At 40.3% G+C, this 24,989-nt stretch overlaps 2 protein-coding genes across 7 annotated transcripts; one reads left to right on the forward strand and one right to left on the reverse strand.

Moving 5' to 3' along the window:
• Positions 1-183: 183 nt before the first annotated feature.
• stradb (STE20 related adaptor beta) lies at positions 184-11,624 on the reverse strand. 6 transcript variants are annotated; one of them, XM_008428823.3, is made up of 13 exons: positions 11,492-11,624; positions 8,136-8,214; positions 7,944-8,010; positions 6,636-6,716; positions 5,665-5,767; positions 5,462-5,583; positions 3,888-3,996; positions 3,650-3,773; positions 3,405-3,576; positions 2,217-2,321; positions 1,887-2,143; positions 1,765-1,807; positions 184-1,128 (listed from the first exon to the last, which is right to left on the reverse strand). In XM_008428823.3, exons 3-13 carry the CDS (start codon positions 7,953-7,955, stop codon positions 964-966), a joined length of 1,293 nt encoding a protein of 430 aa, XP_008427045.1. In that variant the 5' UTR covers positions 7,956-8,010; positions 8,136-8,214; positions 11,492-11,624; the 3' UTR covers positions 184-963. The 6 variants fall into 6 exon arrangements, with proteins under 6 accessions (XP_008427045.1, XP_008427038.1, XP_017166005.1 ...); XM_008428816.3 differs by lacking the exon at positions 11,492-11,624 and adding an exon at positions 9,003-9,298; XM_017310516.2 differs by lacking the exon at positions 11,492-11,624 and adding an exon at positions 8,999-9,298.
• Positions 10,020-24,914, forward strand: trak2 (trafficking protein, kinesin binding 2). Its single transcript, XM_008428790.3, has 17 exons — positions 10,020-10,155; positions 12,525-12,715; positions 13,991-14,182; positions 17,074-17,133; positions 17,481-17,557; positions 17,629-17,745; positions 18,324-18,545; positions 18,632-18,710; positions 18,836-18,966; positions 19,052-19,126; positions 19,208-19,345; positions 19,432-19,511; positions 20,114-20,254; positions 20,330-20,628; positions 21,481-21,966; positions 22,049-22,148; positions 22,277-24,914. Exons 2-17 carry the CDS (start codon positions 12,661-12,663, stop codon positions 23,058-23,060), a joined length of 3,036 nt encoding a protein of 1,011 aa, XP_008427012.3. The 5' UTR covers positions 10,020-10,155; positions 12,525-12,660; the 3' UTR covers positions 23,061-24,914.
• The last annotated feature ends 75 nt before the right edge of the window (positions 24,915-24,989 follow it).

Consider the following 24,989-nt stretch of genomic DNA (forward strand, 5'->3'; position numbering starts at 1 on the left):
AGAAAATAAAAGCATACAATTTTTGTTTTAAAGCAGGATTAATTATTTCCACTCTTGTAAGAAACTGCTCTGGCTTCAAATTCCTTCAAAATGTTTTCTCATCAGAACTGTATTCATAAGAGTAATAAATTAAAACAAAATAAGCTCGCATTGGAAAAGAACCACTCAGGAATAACAGCAAGGATGGGAATAAAAACATATATATCGATATTGTACCATTAATAATACAAGTAAGGCTTATACAGCTACCATGTTTGATATGTACTGTAACTCACAGTTCTCATACACAGCACGCTTAATCACAGTTACAAAGAATTCACCAGATCCTATTAAAAACAAAGGCATTGCTGGATAAGTGGTTGAAGAGCACAGTAGGAACATTTTATGTAGACCAGGACAGGGAAGACTAATGATTCCTAACCGCTACACTAGCTTAGCACTAGATACAGCACATTTATTGCTCGTGCCTTTTTAGAGCACAGTTAAACCCCCATGTTGTAAAGTTTCCACAAAAGAACATACAGCAGAAGGAGGATTACAAGGCTGGATCTAGTCTTGTTGAGAATGACTTAATAAAAACAATGTTTTCTCCTTCAATACAATAAGAAACCTGTTGTTTTATGTACCTAATACTTCACATTCACAGCTGGAACACATGAATCCACAATAAACATGTAACAGTGGCCCTTTCTTTGCAGAATGTGTCACAATTATTAGTGTGCTGACTCGTTTTAAAGATATAATTACTAAAGATTTGTATATTTGAGCAGCTTCTGTAAGTCCAGCACTTTCACAGTTGGCTCACGCCAAAATCTATCCATCAGACAAACAGATAAAAAAGGAAAAACAAATTATAAAATTATATAAAAAGGCTCAGACTGTTGGGTTAATATTAATAATACAAATTAAAAAAGCACAGTAGAGCATGGCCTTGCTTTTCTTTGATTGTCTGTATTTGGGTTGCTAGTCAGAGAAGTCCCACGCCGCCTCTGGAGGCTCGGCGGTGGCTGATGGTGACGCGGGACGCGTGGGGCCCGGCGGGCTGGACACGGGCCGGTCCTCAGGGCAGGAGAGGGGCACTGCTGGGTACATCAAACTGAGGAAAGAGTCTCCGGTGTGCCTCTTCACCTGGAACACAGCAGCAAAATGTCTGATGCTGCTACCGCCAGCAAAAAGCATTTCAGGTCAAAAATTAACCACCACATTGTTTTACTGACAAGAGTTTTATGCTTGAGTAAAAGTTAATTCTTAAATGACTGAAAATGTACTTATTAAGATTTTTTTGTTTAATAAACCACGACACCACCACTGCTATGCTTCAGAATACGAAGAGTTCCTATACAAGATTTAAATCTTGACTTTGCGCAGTAATAAACCATATTTGTTAAACAGGCAACTCAACTAATCAAAACAATCATTTAATAATTAAGAATTACATCATCAAACAGAGCAAAATATAGTTATGTGGAAATGTTGGTATTTTAAAATGAAAATAATTTAAATAAATATCCAAATCAGGCAAAATAAACTTTTTTCCGAATCAATTTTTTTCAATAAAAACATGAAAGTAACAAAAACTGCAGGTGTGTTTTTGGTTGAAACGTGTTTGTTTTTCATTCAGTGGGTAGAAAATACAGAAACTTTACTCAAGTAATAAAAGTGATACTTTATAATTAAATTACTCAAGTAAAAGTACATTTTTTTCAAAAAAGTTACTCAAGTAAATGTATCCCAGCTCTGATCTGAGTGTCCATGACATCATACCTGCTTGAAGAAGGCGTGGCTCAACAGTTCAGAAGCTGACGGCCTGTAAATGGAAAAGTTTTGTTAGAATTTTTGCCGTCGTGTTTAATAACAATAGCAGCCGGCGGCGCCTCGGTAACGACCTGCGCTCCGGCTGCTGCTGCAGGCACAGCTGGACCAGGCTGTGCAGCGTCGCTGAGTGGTTTTTGGGCCCCGGGCTCTGTGGCCGGTCAGTGGGCGGCGCGGTGGCGCTGTGCGTCAGGCTCCCGGTGGCCACGCTCTCCCCAATGCCGGAGTCCACCCCGGAGCGGGACACCTTCAAGCCACCCAGCTCGCCCAGCGGGAAGGGAGCCACGTCCAGCAGGCAGCAGTGGGAGCCGCGCAGCTTCTGAAGCAGCATCTGATCGAGACGGTCAGACGGTTTAGTGGCGGCAGGTTTAAACTCACGTGCTGCTCAGGAAGGAAGTGGTTACCTGAGTGGGCGGCATGTCCTGGAAGGGCACCCTGCCGCTCACCAACTCACAGGCTACGATTCCCAAACTGTAGATGTCCGACTTCACACCGTAACCATGCAGGTCCTACTGAGGACAAAACCACAGGGAGACAGTACTGCTCAACATAACACTGAAATTTACAGGGAATAAAACCAGGTTGGTCTGAGATCCAGACCAAATTAGTTTCAAAAACATTTAAAATCCAGTTTTATTGCATTGATTAAAATAAATTTATCTACAATTCGTGTTTTCTAGTCGATCATTGATCTTAGATTTTATATATATATATATATATATATATATATATATATATATATATAGTGCTCAAAAAAATAAAGGGAGCACTTAAGTGTTTAAGTGTTCCCTTTATTTTTTTGAGCAGTGTATTTATATACATCTCTGGAAAAAAATAAAAGTCCACTGCACTGAATCCCATTGAAAACCTCTTGGTTATTCCACCAGATATTTATGTCTGATCTCTTCCTGAGTTAAAACATTAATATTGTTGTTACTAAAGGAATATGATTGTTTTCTTTCCATTATTTGAGGTCCTAAAGCACTGCATCCTTTTTGTTATTTCGACAATTTCTCATTTCTCTGCAAATAAATGCTACATTTTTGCTTGAAATTTCAGAGACATGTTGACAGTAGTTCAGAATAAAAGAACAATGTTCATTTTACTCAAACATACCTATAAAAAGTAAAATCAGAGAAACAACTGATCATTTCAAGTGACTGTAAATAACTGAAACTGTCCGACATTATAAGGTCACAGCACACCTTCAATATTCCAAACTTATTTTATTGAAAAACATTTAAAAAATACACAACAAACACAAACCGACTTTAACATTTTCTTGCACTGCGAAGAAAAAATAAATGCAGCAGCTTTGTGGATATTTGAATCTTATTTAAAATAATATCTGTTTTATGTTCAAAAATAAGGAAATCCGTGCGCTCTGATTTATAAATGGCAGATTTTTAATCTTTTGTGTCGTTTTCTGGAAGCTTCATAAAACACAGTTGCAATTATTCAGCCACTTTTACTAAGTCTACACAGTCTAGTCAAAGTCTGCCCCACTAAAACCCAGTAATACACTGGAATCAGTGGCTTTCCCATAATAAAATGTAAAAACATTTTAAAGGAGTGTGAATATTTTTCCTGACCTGCCGCAGCAGCTCTGGGCTGAGCCAGGGCAGCAGCGCCGGGCTGTGGTGCGGCATGTCGAACACGGCCCTCATCCTCTTCCCGTCACGCATCATGCTGTAGACGCTGTGCAGGCCCGACAGGTAGACCCGGCCCTCCTCTGACAGCAGGATGTGACTGGCCTTCACCCCGCTGACCGGACAACACCAACACATGGAGACATTTACAAACACTAACAAAAACGACGTGCTTCTGGCCCACTGACCGGTGAACGTAGCCCATCCGATGCAGGTAATCCAGCGCTTTCAGGACGCCGTGCAGCAGGTAGGCGATCAGGGACTCACTCATTCCATCGGGGAAAAAAGTTCTAAGTAAGGCGTCTGCAGATCCTGCAGGGGGAAAAACGGAGAATAATCTGTACTCCTAAATTATTTAAACCACTTAGGTATGCATGGAGCTTTGATGGGAAATAAAACCACGGAAGGGAGAGCGTTGCGGCTAACCGTAGGCCATGAGGGGGGTCAGCACCCACAGCTGGCAGGACGAGCAGAACACCAGGCGGGACGTCAGCAGGTTGGAGTGACGGAAGAGCCGGGAGAGAAGAACCTCGTTCTGCGGCAGGAGACATGAACTAACATGAAAACACGTTCATGTCGGGTATTAAACACTTTATTATGTAAGGAGAGGATGCCAAGATTTTTATTTAATTTAGGAGAGAAAAAGGGAAAGACGTTTAAACTACCGTAGGTTGATGTGAGAAAGTAATCGCTCCCCTAACATCGTTTTGGAGAAATCTTGTCTTATTCCTCTTTGTAAAATTGATTAATTTCAGTCACAGTGAAGGATTTTCCAGTCTGAACTTGTTTAAGGTGAGACTAGAGCTTATTAAAATTCATACTTTGACTTGGCCAGAGCCATGTTTCAAAGATTTTAGCAGCATAGAAATAAAAACATAAAACACAAAAATGCTCAAGTTACGTTAAAAAACCCAAACAACATTTAATAACAGCCTACATATCTCCTATTGTTGGATATAATGGCTTTCGATGAGATTTTCTTGAGTTACTTTCTAAGATCATTTTGCCTACTTCATGTTGTCAATGAGATTCTATTTAAATGATTTCTTAATTTTATATTGTGGTAAAAATCAGGTGTGGATGTGGCTGATGATACTGATTATTGTTATAATTATTTTGTAATTTAACAAGAGAGAAAATACAATTTCACAAAAGATCAAGTTCATTTAGATTTCTCCTTTGCCTTAGAAAATTAGCTAAAATTTGTTTAATGATCTGAAACATTTAAGAAAACAAAAGCAAAAAAAAAAAAGCAATTTGTTTTGATTATAAATTAATCCACTACGTTAGAAAATACCATTGATTCACACATTTAACCAATGAGACAAAAATGTGCAACACTCTAGAATTTTGCTAAAAGTTTTTTCTTCTGCTAGTTAGGATCCTCTTCTTACTGGTGTTAGACCAGAATATGCAAGCTCTAGCGCACACACCTCCAGATTGTGCATTAACAGATTTGTTTTTTGTTTTTTTCAAATAGGAGAAGGTGGATTTATTTTAAAACACATGCAACAGTTTATATTGGGTTTAGAAAATATAATTTTACAATAATCTCAGCACAACTTTTAAAAATTTGCTTCAGGCTTCAGTAACTTGGTGTTCTTGGAAACTTTAGCTGAGCTGAATGAGTTCTGAAATGACACTTCATAATGCTAACCTCTGGAAACCAAAACTAGAAGACCAGAACTGAAACGCATCACAAAATGACTGTTTCAGCATCAAGTTTTTAAGAATTATTCATTTTCCCAGCATTTTTCTGAGTACAAGTGTTAGTTTGGTTTGTGGTTCTGTTGTGAACTGAGCTGAATGTTAGCGCTTTTTGAGGGTTAAGGTCATGTCACGTTAAAAAAACACCCAACCTCATAATTTGATCCCTAAAATCAACTGAAATGACAGACGTTGGTACTGCAACCCTGCTTTAGATTTACAAAGATCGTTACACATATTTGAACAAAATCACATTCTGATCCTGAAGAAAAAGAAAGAAAATCTGAGTCTACCATGAGCTGCAGCAGCTCCTCCTCTGTACATTCGTCCAGGTTGGTTTGCTTGACGGCCACCAGCTGGCCGGTCGGCATGTGTCGCGCCATGCTCACCTGGCTCAGGTTATTGAACCCTTTACCTGCGATACAAGGTCAAATCTTTCCATCATTCCTTTAAGACACAGTTAAGGACTTGTACTGTATTGTGTGGGTGGCCTCACCCAGCTCGGACAGCAGCTGGTAATGGGCCGGCTCGGGCGACAGCCCCGTGATGTCATCGCCGCCGGCCGGGCCTTGCAGGGTGTATTCAGAACCGTCGCAGCTCTGCAGGGCATCCAATGAAAAACTGAGCATGCAAACCATCCATCTGTTTGATTGTTCTGCATCTTCAAGGCAAACCACAAATGGTGATGACATATTTTGTTTATAGAGACTTCATAGTGCTTTTTATTTATGGTTTCGTCTGTGTTTAGTTTTAATTTCCTTTTTATTTATATTTTCATGTTTCATTTTGGATATTTAAAACATCTTCCTGCACCGGTGTGAAATGTTCTGTACAAAATTAAAGTTCATTAGCCTTTGAGAAGGCGTACTTGCATTATTTTTTACGCATAATATACTTATCTTTTTTATTTAAAATTACAAAGATACATAAAATAAAAACAACATCACAATATTATGAGACGGGAGAGAAAAACAAATAAAACCCAGCAAAACAAACGTCGATGTCACATACATATTAAGTGTATTATTATGCAATTATGAGTAAATTACTTTAAAAACAACAATATTATCAATATGGAACATTTATTGTCTAGTAAAATGCTAGAGTCTCCATGTTGGATCGTTTCCCTGCTCCCAGCAGGTGGCGCTGTAACACAAAAAGCAGCAGAGTGAAGCAGTGCAGGGGGGATGCTTGCAGGTTCTGGTGATGCAGGGAGCAAAGAGGAAACTTCCCCTCTGCATTACATCACCGCAGGAACATGGCCTTGGCAGTACATGATTTATTACTATTATTAAGTAGTTAATAATAAATATTAATCATGAACTACTGCATTAGGGATGTAGAGGATAATGTTAAGGGAGGGATGTGCTTCCATCTTGATATCTCCATGAAAAAGTATTCAAGTTTGAGGGGAGTGAATACTTTTGAAAGGTTTTCATCTCTAAGCTGATGACGTCGGCTACTGACCCGAAACTGGTGGCTGGTGTCTTCATAGCGCTCCTCTATGTCCATGGGCTGGACCTGAGAGTGGGATATGCAGGAACAGTCCTGGGGAGGGGGGTGGAGGAGCAGAGGTGAGACATGCCCATACAGGAGGAGGAGGAGGAGGAGGAGGAGGAGGAGGAGGAGGAGGAGGAGGAGGAGGAGGAGGAGGAGGAGGAGGAGGAGGAGGAGGAGGAGGAGGAGGAGGAAACAAAGAGGCAGCAAGCATCAGGAAACATGGCACAGCAACGCATCCATGGGTGACGATGTGATATGAGGCAACAGAAAGGGAACCGGATGAGCAGAGCGAGTCGATGAACGTGTGAATAGATGAACCTGCTAACACCAGACAGCTCACTTTTTAGGTATCAGGATGAAAAGAAACTCCTTACAACGACCGTAGAAACCTTCAAATAAATAACATTTTATTATATTATTACAGTGTTATACATTTAATAACAAAATACATTTTTAAAGCAGTAAGAAGGTCTGTCACAAAAAATAATCAATTAATATCATGATGAATTAAAACAAGCTCAACTGTTTTCTGATTTGGTCCTTTATTCAAAGGACCATTTTGTTCACAGTGACTCAAAAATTCATTTTATTTGTTGTTTTATTTATTTTGGATATTTAAAATGTCTTCCAGTTCCAGTGTTAAATGTTCATCTGAGTTTAAAGTGTATAGATCTTTTATTACAATTATATTACTAGAAAATGGTGTCAAAGCAACAATATTAATATTTGGTGAAATAACTTCTGGGACAATTTATCAATTTATCATCCAGTATATATGCTTCATTTCTGTTTTCACAAACACCGGATAAAGAAGAAAAGAATAATCTGCAATGTTAATTTTATTTTTTTTACTTAAGTTGTTTCTACAAATCTGCGTCTATGTGGTTTATTGTGAGAAATATAGAAATCACCATCAAAAATTAGGGGGAAAAAAAGGAAGTGGGAGCCACTTTAATAAAAGCAGGAGTTCTGGTTTACCTTACAGCAGGAAATGTTACTGTGAATTAAAACTAAAAAATACACAAAAGAAGCAGAAACAGCACAATACAAACTTTCACTAGCGATAACATGCATACTGCATAGAAACATAGAACTTGGATGATATAAAGCAGATGCTAGCGGAGTGATGATGGCGACCAAATCAAGTTTTGTTTCGTTCAAATCTGCTGAAATCAGTTGTTTTTCTATCATTTAAACTCCTGAATTTCTAGTTTTGCTAAGTCACAGCAGAAACGCATGATGGGAAAAGAAATCCATGCTGCTTGTTGGTCTTACCAAGAAAGACATGGAGTCCTTTTGGCGAAGGTGAAGTGACCGACTTTTTCATTCATTCGTTCAAGAGCTGCAGGGGTCCGATGGTGACAGAGAGGGAGACAGCAGGATGAGGCGTGGCGGTGAAGCATGACACACACGGAGGAAACTCCAGGATGAGCAGCAGGCCGGATCCGTCAGCCTGCTGGAGCTTACCTGGCTACATCAGCTGATCTTTAGCTCCAAGGAAACTCGATTCACCAGCAGACGTCCATGAGGGATCTGAGACGGATTCCTGGAAAACAGAGTGGTACATCCAAGCTGCACTGATTGCCAAAAATGCCACAATTTAATGTATAATAACTTGTTACTTAATTATGCATGCTTAATTAAATAAAACTGGAAATACAGTGTTGAAAAGTAATGTTAAATTATGTTACTATACACAAATAACTAATAATCTGCTAAAACAGCTGTGTGAAGGATGATTTATTTCCTTCCCATTTAATGAAGTGATGAGATTCTGACTTTCTCACTTCAACTAAAAGGGAATTTTACAAGAAAAAACACCAGGAAATAATCAATAATGTAATTAATAGTGTATTTTTTATGTATTTTTTTGTAAATTACTATGGGACAGTCAATAAAACTAGGCAGCAAAAAAACTACTTAATGATTTCAAAGCTTAATGAAGGATTTCCACATTTAAATTGGTGTATTTAACAAATCCTTGATATAGTTAATTCATTATATTGGAAATTTGTAATTATTCGATGCATCTTTTAAGTCATTTACCAAGTTAAAGCAAGTTTTATTCAAATACTGTGCTGAAAGGCTGTGTTTTAGTCCACGATAATGGCTGTGTTTGCAGAAATGTAAAATTAAACATTCATTCCATGATACAAAAGACCAAATAGCCAGTTTGTATATTTATACCAGTAACGAGTCTGGGAGTTGTAGTTGTGGCAGATATCTGTGTAAACAGTTGCTGCACTGCGCTAACACAGGTTACTTTTCCTTATAGTTTTCTTCTTTACTTTAAATTGTCTGAGGTAAGAAAACCAAAACAGTCTGCTTACCTACCTTCACCTCCCGATAGCGCTTCGACATAAACAACTTAAAGACACAAAGGGACGTCGGTCAGTCTGCACGACGTGTCTTTTATACGCTCCATCCTGCGCTTTTCCTTCTCCAGATTAGAATGGCGCTACGTAAAAACCTAATATTCACATAAATGTTGGACAATAACTAAAAGACAGCTTCCTTTGGGCAGACTTTTAATTTGACACTGATAACCGGCGCTTGATTGAGGCGTGATTGGGTTTGACCGTCGCCATTAGATGATGATGGCTGCTGTGAAACGCCTTCTCTTTTCCTCCGGACAGGGATGAAGTTAGCGTCCGATTCGTAGGTTTCTATTTGGTTCAAAACTAAAGGGCTATTCCCCTGCATTTAATAACTTCACCTAGCTAAAAACAGTGACTTATCTTAAAACGTGTTCGATTTCTAATCAAATTGGGCCTTGAAATCAAATATTTTAAGTTTTAACATATTAAATAAAGGATTCATAAAGTATTTGACATTATAAATAGTTATGGCTTCTAAATATGGCTGCAGACAGACAAAGGGAAAAGAATAACTAACAAAATCGTTCTTTTTAATTTTCAAACTGTAAACAAAACTTTCATTTATACAGTTCATCATTCACAGAGAAAAAAATCTGTCCAGGTTTAGTTTGTCTAAACCTGGACAAACTAAAGGTCATACACACTCAAAATTTTAATAAATATAATAAACAAATCAAAAAGTGCCACATATTTTCTCTTAATTTGTAATGGGAGTTAGAAAGTTTTTTTATGTTTCAGATCTACTGATTTTACAGATTTCTTTTCTACAGAAGTCAGAATACTTTGCCTTTTTTTTCATTAAAATATGAGTTTGTTGAACAGGTATAAAGAAGAATATACAATTAAATTTGGAAGCCTTCTGAGTATTTTTGCTTGAATATGACATTTTTTGATCCTATGGCAAAAAGTTTAGATACCAATGGTCTTACTTCAAAGACAGAAGTGGTAAATGTGGCGGAGTGGCCCTTTAGTCAAAAGCCCAAATATGGAGTTATGAATCGCAGGCCAACTTCATCGTCATCCTTCTCCATTGTTTGATGCTTCGCTAAACGAATCTCTAAGCGTGTATCGTTGGAATATCCCATGCAGTGGAAGTTTATTGACGCCGGGTAAGTTTGATCATGACTGAAATGCTGCTGTAAACATAAATCAGGCTGTAATCATAAATTTTTTTTTGAGCTCGCGGAGGAGCTGCTCGCTGACGCAACGGTTAGAAGCTGTCATCGAAGCGCACGAGACAGAATAGCGTTAGGCTAACGGGAAGCGCTTCATACTGTTTTTATCACACAACTGTTGCCTATTTTGGTTATTATGGCAATAATGTCATACTCTCTGTTAAATATCTAAATGTATGTATTTAATAACAAATCGGTGAACGCATTTCTATGGACGCATTCAACTGACAAAATAAAGGCATACCACAAAGCTTTTATTTTAATGGAGAAGCATTTGCATGAATATATTATTTAATATTATCTATCTCTCAGCATAAAACAGTTGTTCGGAAATAACCATGTATTATAAACGGATGTTAAATCAAAGTAGTTGTTTCCAGGGGCGGATTTAGTCATAGCGGGGCCCCGGCTTCCCTTTTTTCACTCCTAATTTAACCAACAACACCTGTTTGTAGCTTATTGTTGCTTCATAATACAGCTAGATCTTGACTTAAACGATGTTAATTAACTACAGGAGCAAAAACAACTTTGCTAAAGTAAATACAACTTTCAAATTATTTAAGAAACTAGCCAAGTTTACCTTGCCTTAAGTGAAGGTAATAATCCCCGTGTTAACTCACAAGTTATCTAAAATCAACTAAGTTTATTTTAGAAAGCAGAATTCATTTTAGCTTGCTGCACCAAGATCAGATTTCTTCCTGTAAATCACTGTAATGGACCCCATCAGACAACACGATGTAGGCTGAAGGATCTAAACAGATACTGACAAATACCAGCAAAACACATGGCTAGTATTAGAGCCATTATCCACAACTAGAGAAAGCATGGAACAGTCGTAAACCCTCACAAGACGGGGCATCCAACCAAAATTACTCCAAGAGTGCATCCATGACTCATCCAGAAAGTCACAAAAGAACCCAGAACAACATCCAAAACACTGTAGGCCTCACTTGCCCCAGTTAAGGTTAGACAAAAAACCAAATCTGTTTGTGACCTTAACTACAAGCTTGCTTGGGTTACTCAACAGGACCATGATCCAAAGCACTAAATAACCAACAGTTAAACGGAATAAATGCTTTGAAGTGGTCTAGTCAAAGTGTATGTCCTTAAACATGTAACTCATGGTTGAAATTTGATCAACGTGACCAAGTTACAATAATTGTATGAAGAAGAAAGGGCCAGAATCCCCCCACAGTGATGTAAAATACTCATTGGTTATATTAGTATTAAGATAGGAGGTTATTAGCTGGGGCTCCAGGGAGTTGCCCACCTTTGTGTAATGAAGTCCAGCTTCATCAGCCATTGTAAATCCCACGCTCCTTGTTGCTGGAGTGCCAGATGACGGCTTTAACCTCAGTTTGTACTTCATTACTGACGTGTTGCCATCTTCCACTGCTGTGTCGGCTCTGTGTCACTTTCTATTTGATCGTCCGCTGAATGCAGATTAGATGTGATGGGATGTGAAAAGCTGAGGTAAGCAGCTGACACTTGAGCCGCTGGCTGTGGTTTTACGGTCACAGTAATGTCACCTCTGGTTAGTAGCAGGTCATTTTTGTGGCTGGCTGTGGTTGGGAGCTGACATTAAGCTTTTAATTTCTTTGGGTTTCATAAACATTATGAAGAGAGCGGTGTTGACGTAGCGGTCTGAGTCAGCCTCAGTCAAGGCATGACTCACAGGTCCCGGCTTTTTAAATCACGGAAACAGGAAGCATGTATTTGAAGAGCTACGGTGAGTAGGAACATAATGGATCCTGAATCTATTTACTCGGACACTGAAGGACTGCTGCAAGGTGCGACGGAAATCTCAACAATCAGAGATCCTATGGTTTCAAATTAGAAGTTTGGAATTTCTGGATAAAAATTTCCAGACTGTAAGGTTGTGTGTGAAACATCTGCCTTAATCTCTTTTATGACCCCAGCTGTTTCAGCTTTACTGTTGTGTAACCAGACCTTGACCAAGGACTCTTGTCCTTCCAGTGGCCTGATTCCTGCTACTCAGAACCTACAAAGATACACAAGTCTGCAGCTATAAAATTAAGTTAAACTGAGCTCAATAATTTACATTTTTATGATTTATTGTTTTTCTCTTTTCTTTGTTTTTCTACCAAAAACTGGGTGACAAAAATCTTCAGTTTGGCGTTTTGGTCTCAACTATCCCGTTTAGCTTGAATAATTTTTTACAGTTGGTTATGAAGCTGTGACACTAATTTCTCCTGACTTTTTCAGAAATGCCTTGCCCTAATCTGTAGGTCAGAATGTCTTGAAGCAGCTGTGTAATCCCCGGATTGTTCACTCTGTTACAGGTGAAGGTATTCATGAGGTCACGGCCCATCAGCGCAGCACCAGGATGTGATGTCACGGCAGTAGCTGCCTCCCTGTCTTGTCCAGTGTTGTGTTTTTTGGGAGGACGGCCCCTCGCTCCCACCCAGAGGACAGGACATGTTTGAAGTGAAACCCCGGACGGTGGAGAAGAAGGAGTCGAGCACGGAAACAGGTCAGGAATTATTATTTTTGCTTGATTTTCCTTATTTACATGTGAGAGAGAATAAAATCTTTGTACAGAGCATATTGTAATGTTTCTGACCTCAGATTAGCGTGTATAAAATATGTTTCTGCCCCGCCTCCCCTCAGTGCAGTATGCCAAGTCTCTGGGCCAGATGCTATTGTTAGCTCGTGTCCCAGTAAACCACATATTTACTCAAGTGGAAGGTCATTGACTAGTACAGTACCAGACCCAAGAGAGCACACACACTGACTCACATAAACTGCATAGCAACAACACAAACGTACTTCCTGTTGCTCTGCAGAAGCTGAAGCTTCTTCTTTTTGTGAACGAATTATTGCCTGTTAGGTGTTGGAGACTTCATTTAGGTTACACCAGTTTAATTAGGTAAACGGAAACTGTACAAAGGCAATGACAAATGCAAAATGTCTGCTTTAGAGCCAGTGTTTGGTTTTCCCACAGTAGGTTGCTATGATAACATGGCAGCACTACAAAATCACGGTTGTAATTGTACTGTGTGTCTCCACATTTGATGAAAATGTGGAGACATGGTGAGAAATACAATTCATCTAACATCTTAGTCATACATCTAAAAGAACTGCATTATGGGTAATGTTGGTTTAAACTGAAGAGTGTTTTTCAGACAAAGGGTGGTTAAAAATATGCATTAGAAATAGTGTGATTTTTCGCTTCTGAGGTGAGATAAAACGTAATATTTGTTTTCACAAATAGAATAATCACTCCAGAAATATGTGTTCATATCGATATACACACACTTTTGAAAAACGTATCACGATATAAGTGTTTCATATCAGTTGATATCGCTCATCGTTGATTAGTTTTGTGTTTTAAATATCTGAAATCCACAGTTTTCTCTTGAACAGCTGAGAGGTAAAACTTAAAACTGTTGCTGCTCAAGTTACTCAACAGGTTGTTGCTAGGTAACCACAAGTTACTCAACAGGTTGTTGCTAGGTAACAAAAGAGTGAGTGAGTCAGCTGATTCCACCAACATTTCTTAACTCACTGTGAAAGCGACTAAAGCTTTTCTTATACTTACGTTTCCCAGGTGAAACGTAAGCATGAACCACTGTGCGGTTCAGTGAATATTCCATCAGATGTTTCATCTATTGATTTTGGTCACGTGTTTATCGCAATATATAGTTATTGATTTATTGCCCAGCTGTAGGTGCTGCTCCTAGTATTTTGTAATTCTGAGCAGAGTTTGATATTGGAAACGTGATCAGGATGTGTTCCTGGTTTCCAGATGAAGGACTGGGCAGCAGCGGGAGGCACTACACCTCCAGCTCACTGGGCTCGTGTTCGGCCGGGTCCGGCTCCCTCTACCTGTCCGACAGTCAGGACTGGGTGGTTTCCCCCAGCTGCTCTCCAGACGAAGCCCCCACACAGATCAGCTCCATCTCTCCAATGCTGGCCGAAGAGACTCTGCGCTACATGAGTAAGACTGCATCCGGCTTTTCTTCCAGCCAGTGTGTGTGTGCGTGCGTGTGTGTGTGTGTGAACTAAAGAGGAATGCACTGACCTCACCAGAGGGACACACAGAGGCCGGAGTCACGAGACAGAGTCTAACTGGGGGGAGTTGGGTGAAAGTAGGACAGTAGGGAAGAAACACGGATAATGCCGGGTTTAAAGGTCCAAAATGAGGCGGAATATGATGCCGACGCTGTGGAGGGTGAGCTGTTAGCATGCTGCTGTTTCCTTGTGTGTGTCCAATTTGTCAGCAAGGTCAGGGAGAGCGCTGCATGGAAATGGTTTGCTCCTGAGAAAGGAAGCGGGGAAATCTCAAGCTTTGTTTACTGTCCAATCAAGCAAGTGGCGGTATGCAGGAAGTGAGTTACCAGTCAAAGAGACAACTTCCTGTTTTCTTCACAAATGCAACAACTGCACATTCTGCATCAAAACTGTTTTGAAATGCAGTTGGCAATAAAACCAGTGAATAAAAACTGCAAAACTACAGAAAAGGAAGTCTGAACTGAAAATCCATGTTACATTTTTAAGTGCAGAGTTTTTATTACAGCTTGCTCTGACTATTAATAGCTCTGAAAGGAGGTCCGGTGTGCTATCAACGAACAGACACTAAGAAAACGACTTATGAACTATATTTAGAAAGTATCATTTCTAATTAATACACAGCCTTATTAAAATATTCACTAATTTGTCTTTACTAGTGTCATTTTGTCAAGAGCAAAAGTTGGAAGTAGGTTCTCTGGTTTGATGATTCGGACTGAAAGCATGCTAGAATGGACTAGTCAAAGCCTAGTCATAAATCCATTTAAGAATCTGTGGCAAAATTTAAAAACGAAAGTAGAGTTGAAGCAAGAGGTCACTGATGAATCAACCCTGATTTTCTGTAATTTTGAAACTGAAACTGATCTTATCTGGTCTGAAAATTAGCTACTGTCCCATTTTTTCTTCTGAGAGAAAGGGACATTTTTCAGATAAAAAAAAAAAAGAAATCAGGATTGGTAGGTCAAGCTTTTAAAGATCGGTGATCAGCCAGAGAGCTGCAATCGGTTCACCCAAACAGCATCTATAGGGAAAAGTTCAGCCATGTTTCAAAACAAGCCATCATTTGACCCCATTTTACGACCTGATTATTTATATTGCCATTTCCACTTTCCTCTACATTCCAGTTAGTTTATTGGTACCAAAGGTCCAACCAGACATCCACTGTTTATGAGCGTGAAACTCATAAATGTCAAAGCAACGCAGCTCGTTAAGCAAGAAACTGTTGAGTTATGCAATTCATTGTGGCCAGAGTCCAGCCATCTTTATTCACTGGAACTTAAGAAGTAAACGCGAGATTAAACATGATCAAAACCAGACCATGGATGTGCATCGCCTTGACCACAGCGACATGCTCCAGCCACGAGGTAAACAGATATGTGTGAGCGCACGCTGCTGCCATCTTTCGAGGTTATTTTCAGCTGGTCAGACCCAGAGGCTCGGATTACCGAACGGCGCTCTCATCTGATTTAATCTGCTTTTATTACAAAGGATAGGAGGGCTGATGTGGTGCCCCACTTTGTTCTTAAACATTACTTTCTATTATCTTTTAGCTAAAACTGTGTTGGTTGTGCTAATATACGGTCATGTTTGCACTTTAAATCAAAGGAAATGATTATAGTGCTCAAGTCCAGCATTGTTGGAGTGTGAAGCTGCTGCTTCTCTTTAAACAGGTGGAGCTGGGGGAGCTGTCTGTGCAGCGCCGCTGACTCTCACTCAGGTGCTTTCAGCAGATCGGACTAATGAGTAGAACCTCAGAGCTCCAGAACGCTAACGTGGTTTATTAAAGCTTCTGCTTTCACTCCTCGTTTCTTCTCGTTAGTTTCTTCTCGTTAGTTTCTTCTTTCTGCCCAACAATTCTCCTTTTAAAGGTTGATTCAACAGTGCTTTGCTGAAGTCCTAGATCTCTTTAACTTTTATTTGACGAACCGGGAAAGGTTTAGTGGAAGGACAACGTCTGTTCTCTTTGTTCAGAAACAAAACTGAAAAGTGTGGCATACATTTGTGTTCAAACACCTTTTGATGCAGTTATAGCTGCAAGTGTTGTTGTTAACTCCCATCTGTTTTCTGTCCAGCAGCATGATGCTGGACGGAAGATTTTGTTCATGTTAGATTTCGTCCATGTTTTTGCTGTTTCCTTAGATGACCTGCGACAAACTACAACTCAAACTTCTTCCGGTTCAAAAACTATTTTCCGGTTTGTCGCAACTCTGCACTACTTTGTTTGGCTGTCACATCAAACCCCAGAGTTGGGTAGTAACTAGTTACATTTACTTGAGTACCTTTTTAAAAAAATAAAAAAATACTTTTAGGAATATTTTTACTACAGTGTTTACTTGAGTAATTTTATTACTAAGTATCTCTACTTTTACTTGAGTAAAATTTCTGGATTTTATACCCACTGAATGAAATACAAACATGTTTTAACCAAAAATTCACAAGACACAAACACACACCTGCTGTTTTTGTTAAAGTTTGTAAGTTTTTTTTATTGATTTGGAAAAAATTATTTTGCCTGATTTTGTTACTTACATAAATTGTCATTTTCATCCTTAAGATACCTACATTTCCACTTAACTTTATATTTTGGTCCGTCTGTGTAATTTTAAATATTAAATGATAGATAATTTGGTCAGTCACTCAGTTGAAAAGACTTTTTATCAAATTCTTTTATACTCTTATTTGAGTAAAAATCCTGGTTAAAAATCCGTCAAATCCTGATTAAAATACATTAAAGCTCATAGTTGTAACGTGTTGAATACTTTTGCAAAGCACTGCGTTCTTCTTAAACGGTGCCGTCTTTTTTCCCTTCTCTCTCTCTAGCTTATCTTGCTTTGGAGCCCTCTCCTTACTCCCGTCCCGGCTCTCAGAGCCTCTCCAAAGGTATCCCTCTCTCCCTTCCTGCCTCCTGTTACTCTGAAACTTTCTAATTTAACATTGTTGTGAAAGTGGCTTCACTTTCCCTGCACTTGGAGCCATTTTTTGCCTTCTGCCTGTAGAGAACAGCAGGAAATACGCTTAGATCTGTTTGGCGTGTCTTTTATTTGGGTGTGTTGCAAGTAGACAGAACCTTTTGGTAAATAGAAAGTAGCATGCTAGCCATTCCTTAAGTTTGGAGTGAAACTGGTTTTATTTTGAGGTGCATGAGCCTAAGTTTTGGCTGCATGTGCATGCTAGATAACGTGTAAGTTAGCTTACGGTGATTTTTAAAAAAGCTTTTTCTGCCTCAGTCCTCAGTGCAGATCGAGTCGAGCAGATGACCAAAACCTACAATGACATCGAAGTGGTCACCCATCTTTTGGCTGAGGTAGATATCCCTGGATGACAAACATTTGTCAGCCGGTAACTGTAGTAACCTCCTGCGTTCTTATTGGACAGCGAGACAGAGATCTGGAGCTTGCGGCTCGGATTGGTCAGTCTCTTCTGCAGAGAAACCACCTGCTGCAGGAGCGAAACGACGCCGTGGAGGAGCAGCTGGCGCAAGCAGTGGACCAGGTAACTCATTACAAATTATGGCACTTGAATGAGTCTCCACATTTACGTCATAAAGGAACTAAATGATTGTAATTATTTATTCAGTTTGTTTTTTAACCTCATTACACTTAGAAGCCACATAAATTGCAAATGACCACAACATAGTTTAAGTTTCAAGTTTCCCAAAAGGCTCATTAGAGATGAAAATTAAACCTTTTAGCCACAAAGGATAGAACAAACCTACATCTTTCTGAGAATACAATTCCCATGATGATGTATGGTGGTGGCAGTATCATGCATGTATGTGAATGACTTTTGCTTATTTTCAAATCTTTTTCAGTACGTTTCAGTTCACCCAGCAGTGGAAATTAAATGTACATAAGTTTCATCTGCATAAAATGTGCTTGAAATTTACAAAATGGCCATAAAATGTTAACTTTTTATTTTGTTTAACCCAACTCCAAACAGGAGTTTAAGGTTTAAGCGGAAATCTGGTTAAGATTATGTCTGAAGAGAGTAAATGGAGCAAAATTTTCAAATTCAAATAAAATATGTGACTAAATTTGTCCAGTTAAATTACAAGGTTTTCTATAATCCAGGTTCACCAGCTGCAGCATGAGCTAAACAAGAAGGATGAACTGCTCCGGATCGTGGCCAGCGCCTCGGAGGAGGGGGAGCAAGACGCCACTGTGTCGACCCCACAGCAGCAGCCTCAGCTGCTGGGGGGGGCCGCTGCCGCCGCCGCTGCGCTCGGCCAGCTGGAGCAGCTGCAGAACAAACTGGAGGATCTGGAGGAGGAGAACCTGGCACTGAGGTCTGAGGTATGGAGCTCCCAAGGTGGAAAAATTAAGGAATTAAATAAATAAAAATTGTAGATTTGTTCCGAAAGACAGTGTTTTAATTCCAGGCGTGTCAGCTGAAGCGGGACACCATGACGTACGAGGAGAAGGAGCAGCAGCTGGTCAGCGACTGCGTCAAAGAACTACGTGAGTCGGCGTTGATATAAACTATTCTATTATAGAGAAATTTATGTTTGTAATGTGACAAAACGTGGATTGTTTCAGACACTGTGGTGGCTGAACCTCGTATTGATGCACCTTCCTCCTCACAGGTGAGTCCAACAGTCAGATGGTGTCTCTAACGGATGAACTGTCCCAGAAGAACGAAGAGCTGCTCAGACACCAGGAGGAAATCGCTCAGCTGCTTTCTCAGATTGTAGAGCTGCAACACAGAGTGAAGGAGGTGAGAACACCTGGATTTTAGAAACCTAACTCGCATAATGACCAAAAACTGAGGTAAAGACGTGCTCTCCGTTGGTTTTCTGAAGCTGGCTCTGGAGAAAGAAGAGCTAAGGATCCACCTCCAGGCCTCCAAAGATGCTCAGAGACAGCTAACAGCAGAGGTACACCTCCGATTTTGTGTTCGCATTAGTTTTGCAAATATTTTAACTTTTTAAGTTAATCCTGTGTTTGCGCTCCGGCAGCTGAACGAGCTGGCAGAGAGGAACGCAGAGTGTGTGGAAATGCTCCACGAGTCGCAGGACGAGATCAGAGAACTGCGCAGTAGAAGCAGTCCCTCCTCCGGGATGCGACGACATCTTTCATACGGCCTCTTCCCCATGGTAATAAAACGACTTCCAAGTCAGAAATTATTATACGTGCAAAAATGATTTTAGTTGGTCTATTTAGGAAATCTTATCCCAAACAGGAATCGTTGGCAGCAGAGATCGAGGGTTCAATGAGGAGAGAGCTGAGCATCGATGAGGAAACCGCCTTTCAAGACCAAAGGTTGCCTTTCTGAATATTTATTATACTTTCAAATCTTTATTTCAAGCATTTTAAGCTTTAAGAAATAAAATGTATGTAACGCTGTCATCTGCATATTTTAGAAATGTGTGCTGCTCTGTACAGTTTCTAGAAAACAAGCAAACAATGGTTTTGATTTAGAGATTGAAGGTCTTGCACTAAATGTAGCGAAACAAACCGAGTGAAATGATTCAAAATGTCAACATGTAGTGACTGGTTGGTGCCAGGAAGACAGGAATTTGCTATTTTATATTTTGAAGATTTGTTTTAAAGAAGTATGCTGTTTTTTTCTTGAAAAATGTTAAAATGCTGAAGTGAAGCAGTGTTTGGTTTTTAAACGATCCTGCGGTATTCGTGTGATGCTCAGGAGGAGTTCAGCAGATGTCACGGTCAGACAGTAGGGAAGTCCCGTCAGACAGTCAGTTCCCAAAATCACACACAACAAAAAAAAAAACTTGGAAAAGTTTAGTGTAACCCTGCCAGACCGTGCACAGGGTTAAAAAGATTACTTGTAACAACGCCATCTGCATATAGTCGACATTTACAAATCAGAAACAAAACTTATTTTTATTTTTCCCTGTCAGAATTTCTCAAAAGAGAGTCTTCCAAACAGTCCGCTCGGTCAACGCCTCAGCGTCTCGCGCTGCTTTGGCCACTCCGCCCATCCCCGGTTCTGGACAGAGTTCTCTAGTAATGACTGCCCAACCTTTCCAGTCAGCACAAGGGTAAGAAACCTGTGTCTGACCTACAGTCAAGATATAATGACATGTCCTAAGTCGGGATGCATATCTTGTTTGCAGGGACGAGGTACGAATGGGAAAGCCAGGACTACCAGGAGGAAATGAGCTCACCAAAGCTCTCCATCGACTTTCTTTAAGACGGCAGAACTTCCTGTCTGAGCGTCAGTTCTTCCATGCTGAGCGTGAGAAGAAGCTGCAGAATCAGACGGGGCCAGAAGCCGACGGCGAGGGCAGCGACTGCAGCTCCCCGATGGGCAGCGTGCTCTCGTCCTTTTCCAACCTCTCCGATCTCACAGTCGGCTCTACTGTTTTTAAAACCTTCCTGCCGGAGAAGCTTCAGATCGTCAAACCAATGGAAGGTAATGTTTCCACTGTCGCTATTTTTCATCAAAAGAAAATTCACGTTCTAATAAAATTTTTAAACAAACGATATATTTTCTACTCTTAAATGCGAATACTGACGTGTAAAATAGAGACATTGAAACAAAGTTTTGGCTATTTAATTTTTAAGTTTTAAGCTAGTTTTAGCTCGACTTTCCATGTAAAAAATTTATTTCGATTTAAATAGAAGGCTGGTTTTTAATTCTTTTACATTAGCTTCAAATCTCAGAAATAATTATCTATAACTTGCTACTTTTAGATTTACTTCTTTTCTCATAAATATTTGTTCATTCTTGTTGGAGAAAGTTTTTAGCTTATTCATTTTTGTGTTTATAAAACAGTTTAAAATGAGCTGAATTACATTAGCTTGATTATGCTAACTGGCTAGTGCCCTTTGCTAATCTGAGCAAAGTTTAGTTTTTACTTCAAAATATAAAAGTATTCCCTACACTTAACTTATCTTTTGTGTAATGTTTAGAGCCTTATTCCAAACTTAAAATTCTATACACAAAATATCACAATGACTAAGTATAAAATTTTACATTTTTGCAAATTTCCAAACAACATTGTTGGAGGCTTTTCTCACCTTTGATAGCGTTACGGCCTCTGGTTGTCTTCAGGTTTTGTTCATGGGTTCAGTCAAATATGGTGGGCAGCGTCGGTACCAAGAGATTTTTAGGTTTTTAAAAAATCAATTGGAAATCCAGATCCACCAGTCTACTCAAGGAAACTCTGATTGTTCCCGAAACTGTGTGGCTCTTCTTTGTTTAGTTTCTGCTCCATTATGCACTGTCTTTTCCAAATTTAGATCACGTTATGTTTGTCCTTAGGCTCCCTGACGCTTCATCACTGGCAGCAGCTTGCCCAGCCTCACCTGGCCACCATCTTAGACCCGCACCCTGGGGTTGTGACGAAGGGTTTCCGACCTCTGGCTCAGGATGCCATGTTCCGACTGTCAGACATGGAGGAAGACGAGGAGGCTGAAGAGCACAGAGAGACTGCTGCCCTTGAGAAAGGAACAGCCGAAAAGAGTAAAGAGGAGCTGGATGAGGAAGAGGAGGAATGCGGGATAACCTTCAACGTACGCTGTTCATCCACACCCGAAGACAGAAACCGTTCTGTTGCACCTCTCCCCTCGATCCGATCAACATTACCTGGAGCGCCTTCCACTTCCTCCTTTGTACCTTTGGACCTCTGCTTGACACCCAATCACGTCACAGAGAAATCCAACCAATTGACTCTCCCCATTCCAGGACCTTCTACAACTACTGTCCAATCACAAAATAGAGCTTCAACCTCAACATCTTCTTCTTGTGGTACAGTTTTTCTTAAAATATTAAGACTTTAATGCAACACCATCACTGTGAGATTTTCTCATGAGCTTTGTTTTGTGTTTAGTCCAAAACCCAGGAAAGAGTCAGAGCTCCACCTTCTCGACCTACACCTTCACAACCTGTCGTATTCTCCACCCTACTGACATCACACAGGTCACACCAAGGTAAGCCAACTTTAGACTGTGACAAAGAAAATAAGGCAAAACATCAGATTTGGAAGCGCTGTTTTGAGAGAGAAGTTGAGACAACTCTAAATTCAAAGTCATTTTCTTGACTTCTTTGTGTTTTCCAGCTCTCAGTCGTCCATTTCAGCCAACACGCCCAGCTCCATGAGGACGGGTCCCAGTACTCCGGTAACTCCCTGCAGGCTGAGTTTGGGTGACTCCTTCCCGCCTCGACGCCCTCCAGCTCCCCCCTGCGGTCTGGCCAAACTGGTCCTAGAGAGAGGTATTTCTGCACAAGTTTCCACTGATGTACCCTCTCCATTGCCCAGATCTGCTCCACGACAACCCCTGTTGCGACTCATGCCAAGCACACCACCCAACTCCCCCTCTCACTCTCCCACTCCTTCGCCCGTGCCAGTGGAGCCTCGCCAACATCCGTCTGACAATTTTCTAGCCTCGCGGCCTGCAGAGCTTTTTCTCCAAGATGTGTACGGGTTGAATCTGGGCCGAGCCCCACATCCTGACCTGCCCAGCCCTTCCCAGGAAACCCCCAGCCTCTCCTCTTGTTCTAAGCCAGGCCGCGACAAGGCCAACCCACTCAGCGTTAGTCTGGTAGAAAGGCTTCGTCGTTTGGGGTTCACTAAGGTGCTGCACAGTTCAGAGTCTGACACTCCAGTGCCGCACCAAGAATCCGCCACATTTGTGTCGGCAGGCGGTGGAAGTTTGATGGACGGCCTGCGGCGCAATCAAAGTCTCCCGGCGATGATTGGCGCCAGAGCAGGTAGTAAGTCAACCGGACATCCTCCTCATCCGACCTCCCTGGATATCCCCCCGCCACCTTGGGGAAACCTTAAAGAACGACGCCGGCATCTTGCCTCCATCTCGCACCATCCAAGAAGTTCAAAACACTAAAGGAAGGAGCCACACATCGCTAACACCTCTACTTACTCCATTTCCTTTCTGCCTTCTGGAGAGAGGAGTCAGGGAATCAGCAGGAAGAACAGTCCCTTCTTTTCATGACGCCAGTTAAAAGCACAATTGAACTCAACTGTTTTTAGTGATGCTGAGTTTTCTCAATGTACTCATCCGACATGACGCTTGGCCTTAGCTTGACTCTTGCGTTGGGTTTGTATTTCAGTAGTTCTCGTGAGACTCTGGATGTTCAGGTGCAACTGGAAGCAGGATTCCTTTGTAGTCAGGAAAGGGTCTGGAATTTGACCTCAGTATCTTCCCAAGTCAGGATAATTTGAGGAAATGAACAGTTCGGAAACTTTTTTATTTTTTGCAGACCAGACTTTATTCTCAATCCTACTGTCTAAAGATTCTCCTCTTTACTGAATACTCTTTTCATTTTCTCCTTTTCTGCATACATTTTATTTTGTATCCTTTTCCCCTCCTTGTATCCGTCGCCTCCTTTTTACCTTTTTTCCTGTGTATTCTGTAAATCAATGGTGAACGTTGGCGTGATTGTTTTAAAATGGTTAACTATGAAAGTTGAGCCTGGAAAAGTATGAAACTGCTCCAGTAAAGTGGTAGGAATCCTGTGAGGGAGGAAGTAAAGTAAACTTGTAAGTGTCTGAGGGTTTGTGGAAGTTGATGAGAAAGAACAATGAAAATGTTGTAAAAGAAAGAAAGTTTGTTTTTGTTGGATAATTGGGGAAAGTGGTAACCTGATTGAACAACTGGGCGTCCAGAGTCTCGTTGTTCCAAGGGCTTGTTCTGTAATCGGCAAGAACTGTAGAGCAATGTCATCCCAGCCTATAACCCCATAAACGGTGATTAAGTCTGCTTCTAGAAAGACGAGCCTCTGGTGTCGGTGGAAGAGCGATCCTACTTGCTTTTATTACTTAGAAGGCTTAAAGCATTAAATGAAACTGCCAGGCTAATCCTGTAGTCCAGCTATGCCTGTAAACATACCGGTGTCTGGTTTATTTTTACCGTTATATACCTTAACGTTTCCGTCCGTGTGGTGTGGCAAAAGCATCTGCATGAAAAGCAACATTGCCTACATGTCCCAGCATGCATTTGGAGAAAAGGTTAAAGCAAGACTAAAACCAAAATAGGTGAAATTTTAAAAATAGGGAAGGCGTAATGGGGTGTGGGAGGGATCCGTTTTTCTTCAGGTTTGTGTGTTTTGTGTGTTTTTATGAATATGAGGCCTTAAATAGAGGCAAGCACTGTTTTCAATAAAGTTTGTTGCTATGTTTTAGTTGCACTTAGTCGGTTCTGGGGATCATTGAACTAAACTGAACATATTTGATTTTTCTCCGGTCAGGTTCAGACTAAAGGGAAATGCAGTACCAACATTGGCCAGCAGGTGGGAGCATTTCCCACCTAGAAAGTACTTGAAATCAGCCATGTTCCTAAAATGCCTAAACATTAACTTGTATCTGCTCTTGTTTTATAGCTAACCTTTACTGACATCTGTGTTTAAATCCTGACATTAAAACATGTTTAACGATAAGCTAATAATTTAATGTTGCATTTTTTTTTTCCATAGAGGGAATTCATGTAAATGTGAAAACTTTATTTTTGTTAAAAATAAATATTTCAGGCTTGTATATGTTTGAGTAAGCATTGTGAAAATGAGAAAATTACCTATGATGGAGGTATGAGTATTTATCTTTTCCTTGTAAAATTGAAAGTTCGGCTTTGTGGCTTTTGATGGATAAAACTTCTAAAATAAAAACTTCCTGGTGTTTCCCAGATGTAATCAGGATCCTATGTTGTTGCCTCTTTTGTAAAATAAAGCTACTGAAATTAAAATGTCTGGTTTATTATGAGAGGTTTGATTGGGGATGTTGTGTAGGAACTTATGACCAAGGAAGATGTAAAGGTGCT

The sequence above is a fragment of the Poecilia reticulata genome, chromosome 2 (genome assembly GCF_904066995.2).
Source record: "Poecilia reticulata chromosome 2, P_reticulata-male-v2, whole genome shotgun sequence".
In the NCBI taxonomy this organism is placed as follows: Eukaryota; Metazoa; Chordata; class Actinopteri; order Cyprinodontiformes; family Poeciliidae; genus Poecilia; species Poecilia reticulata.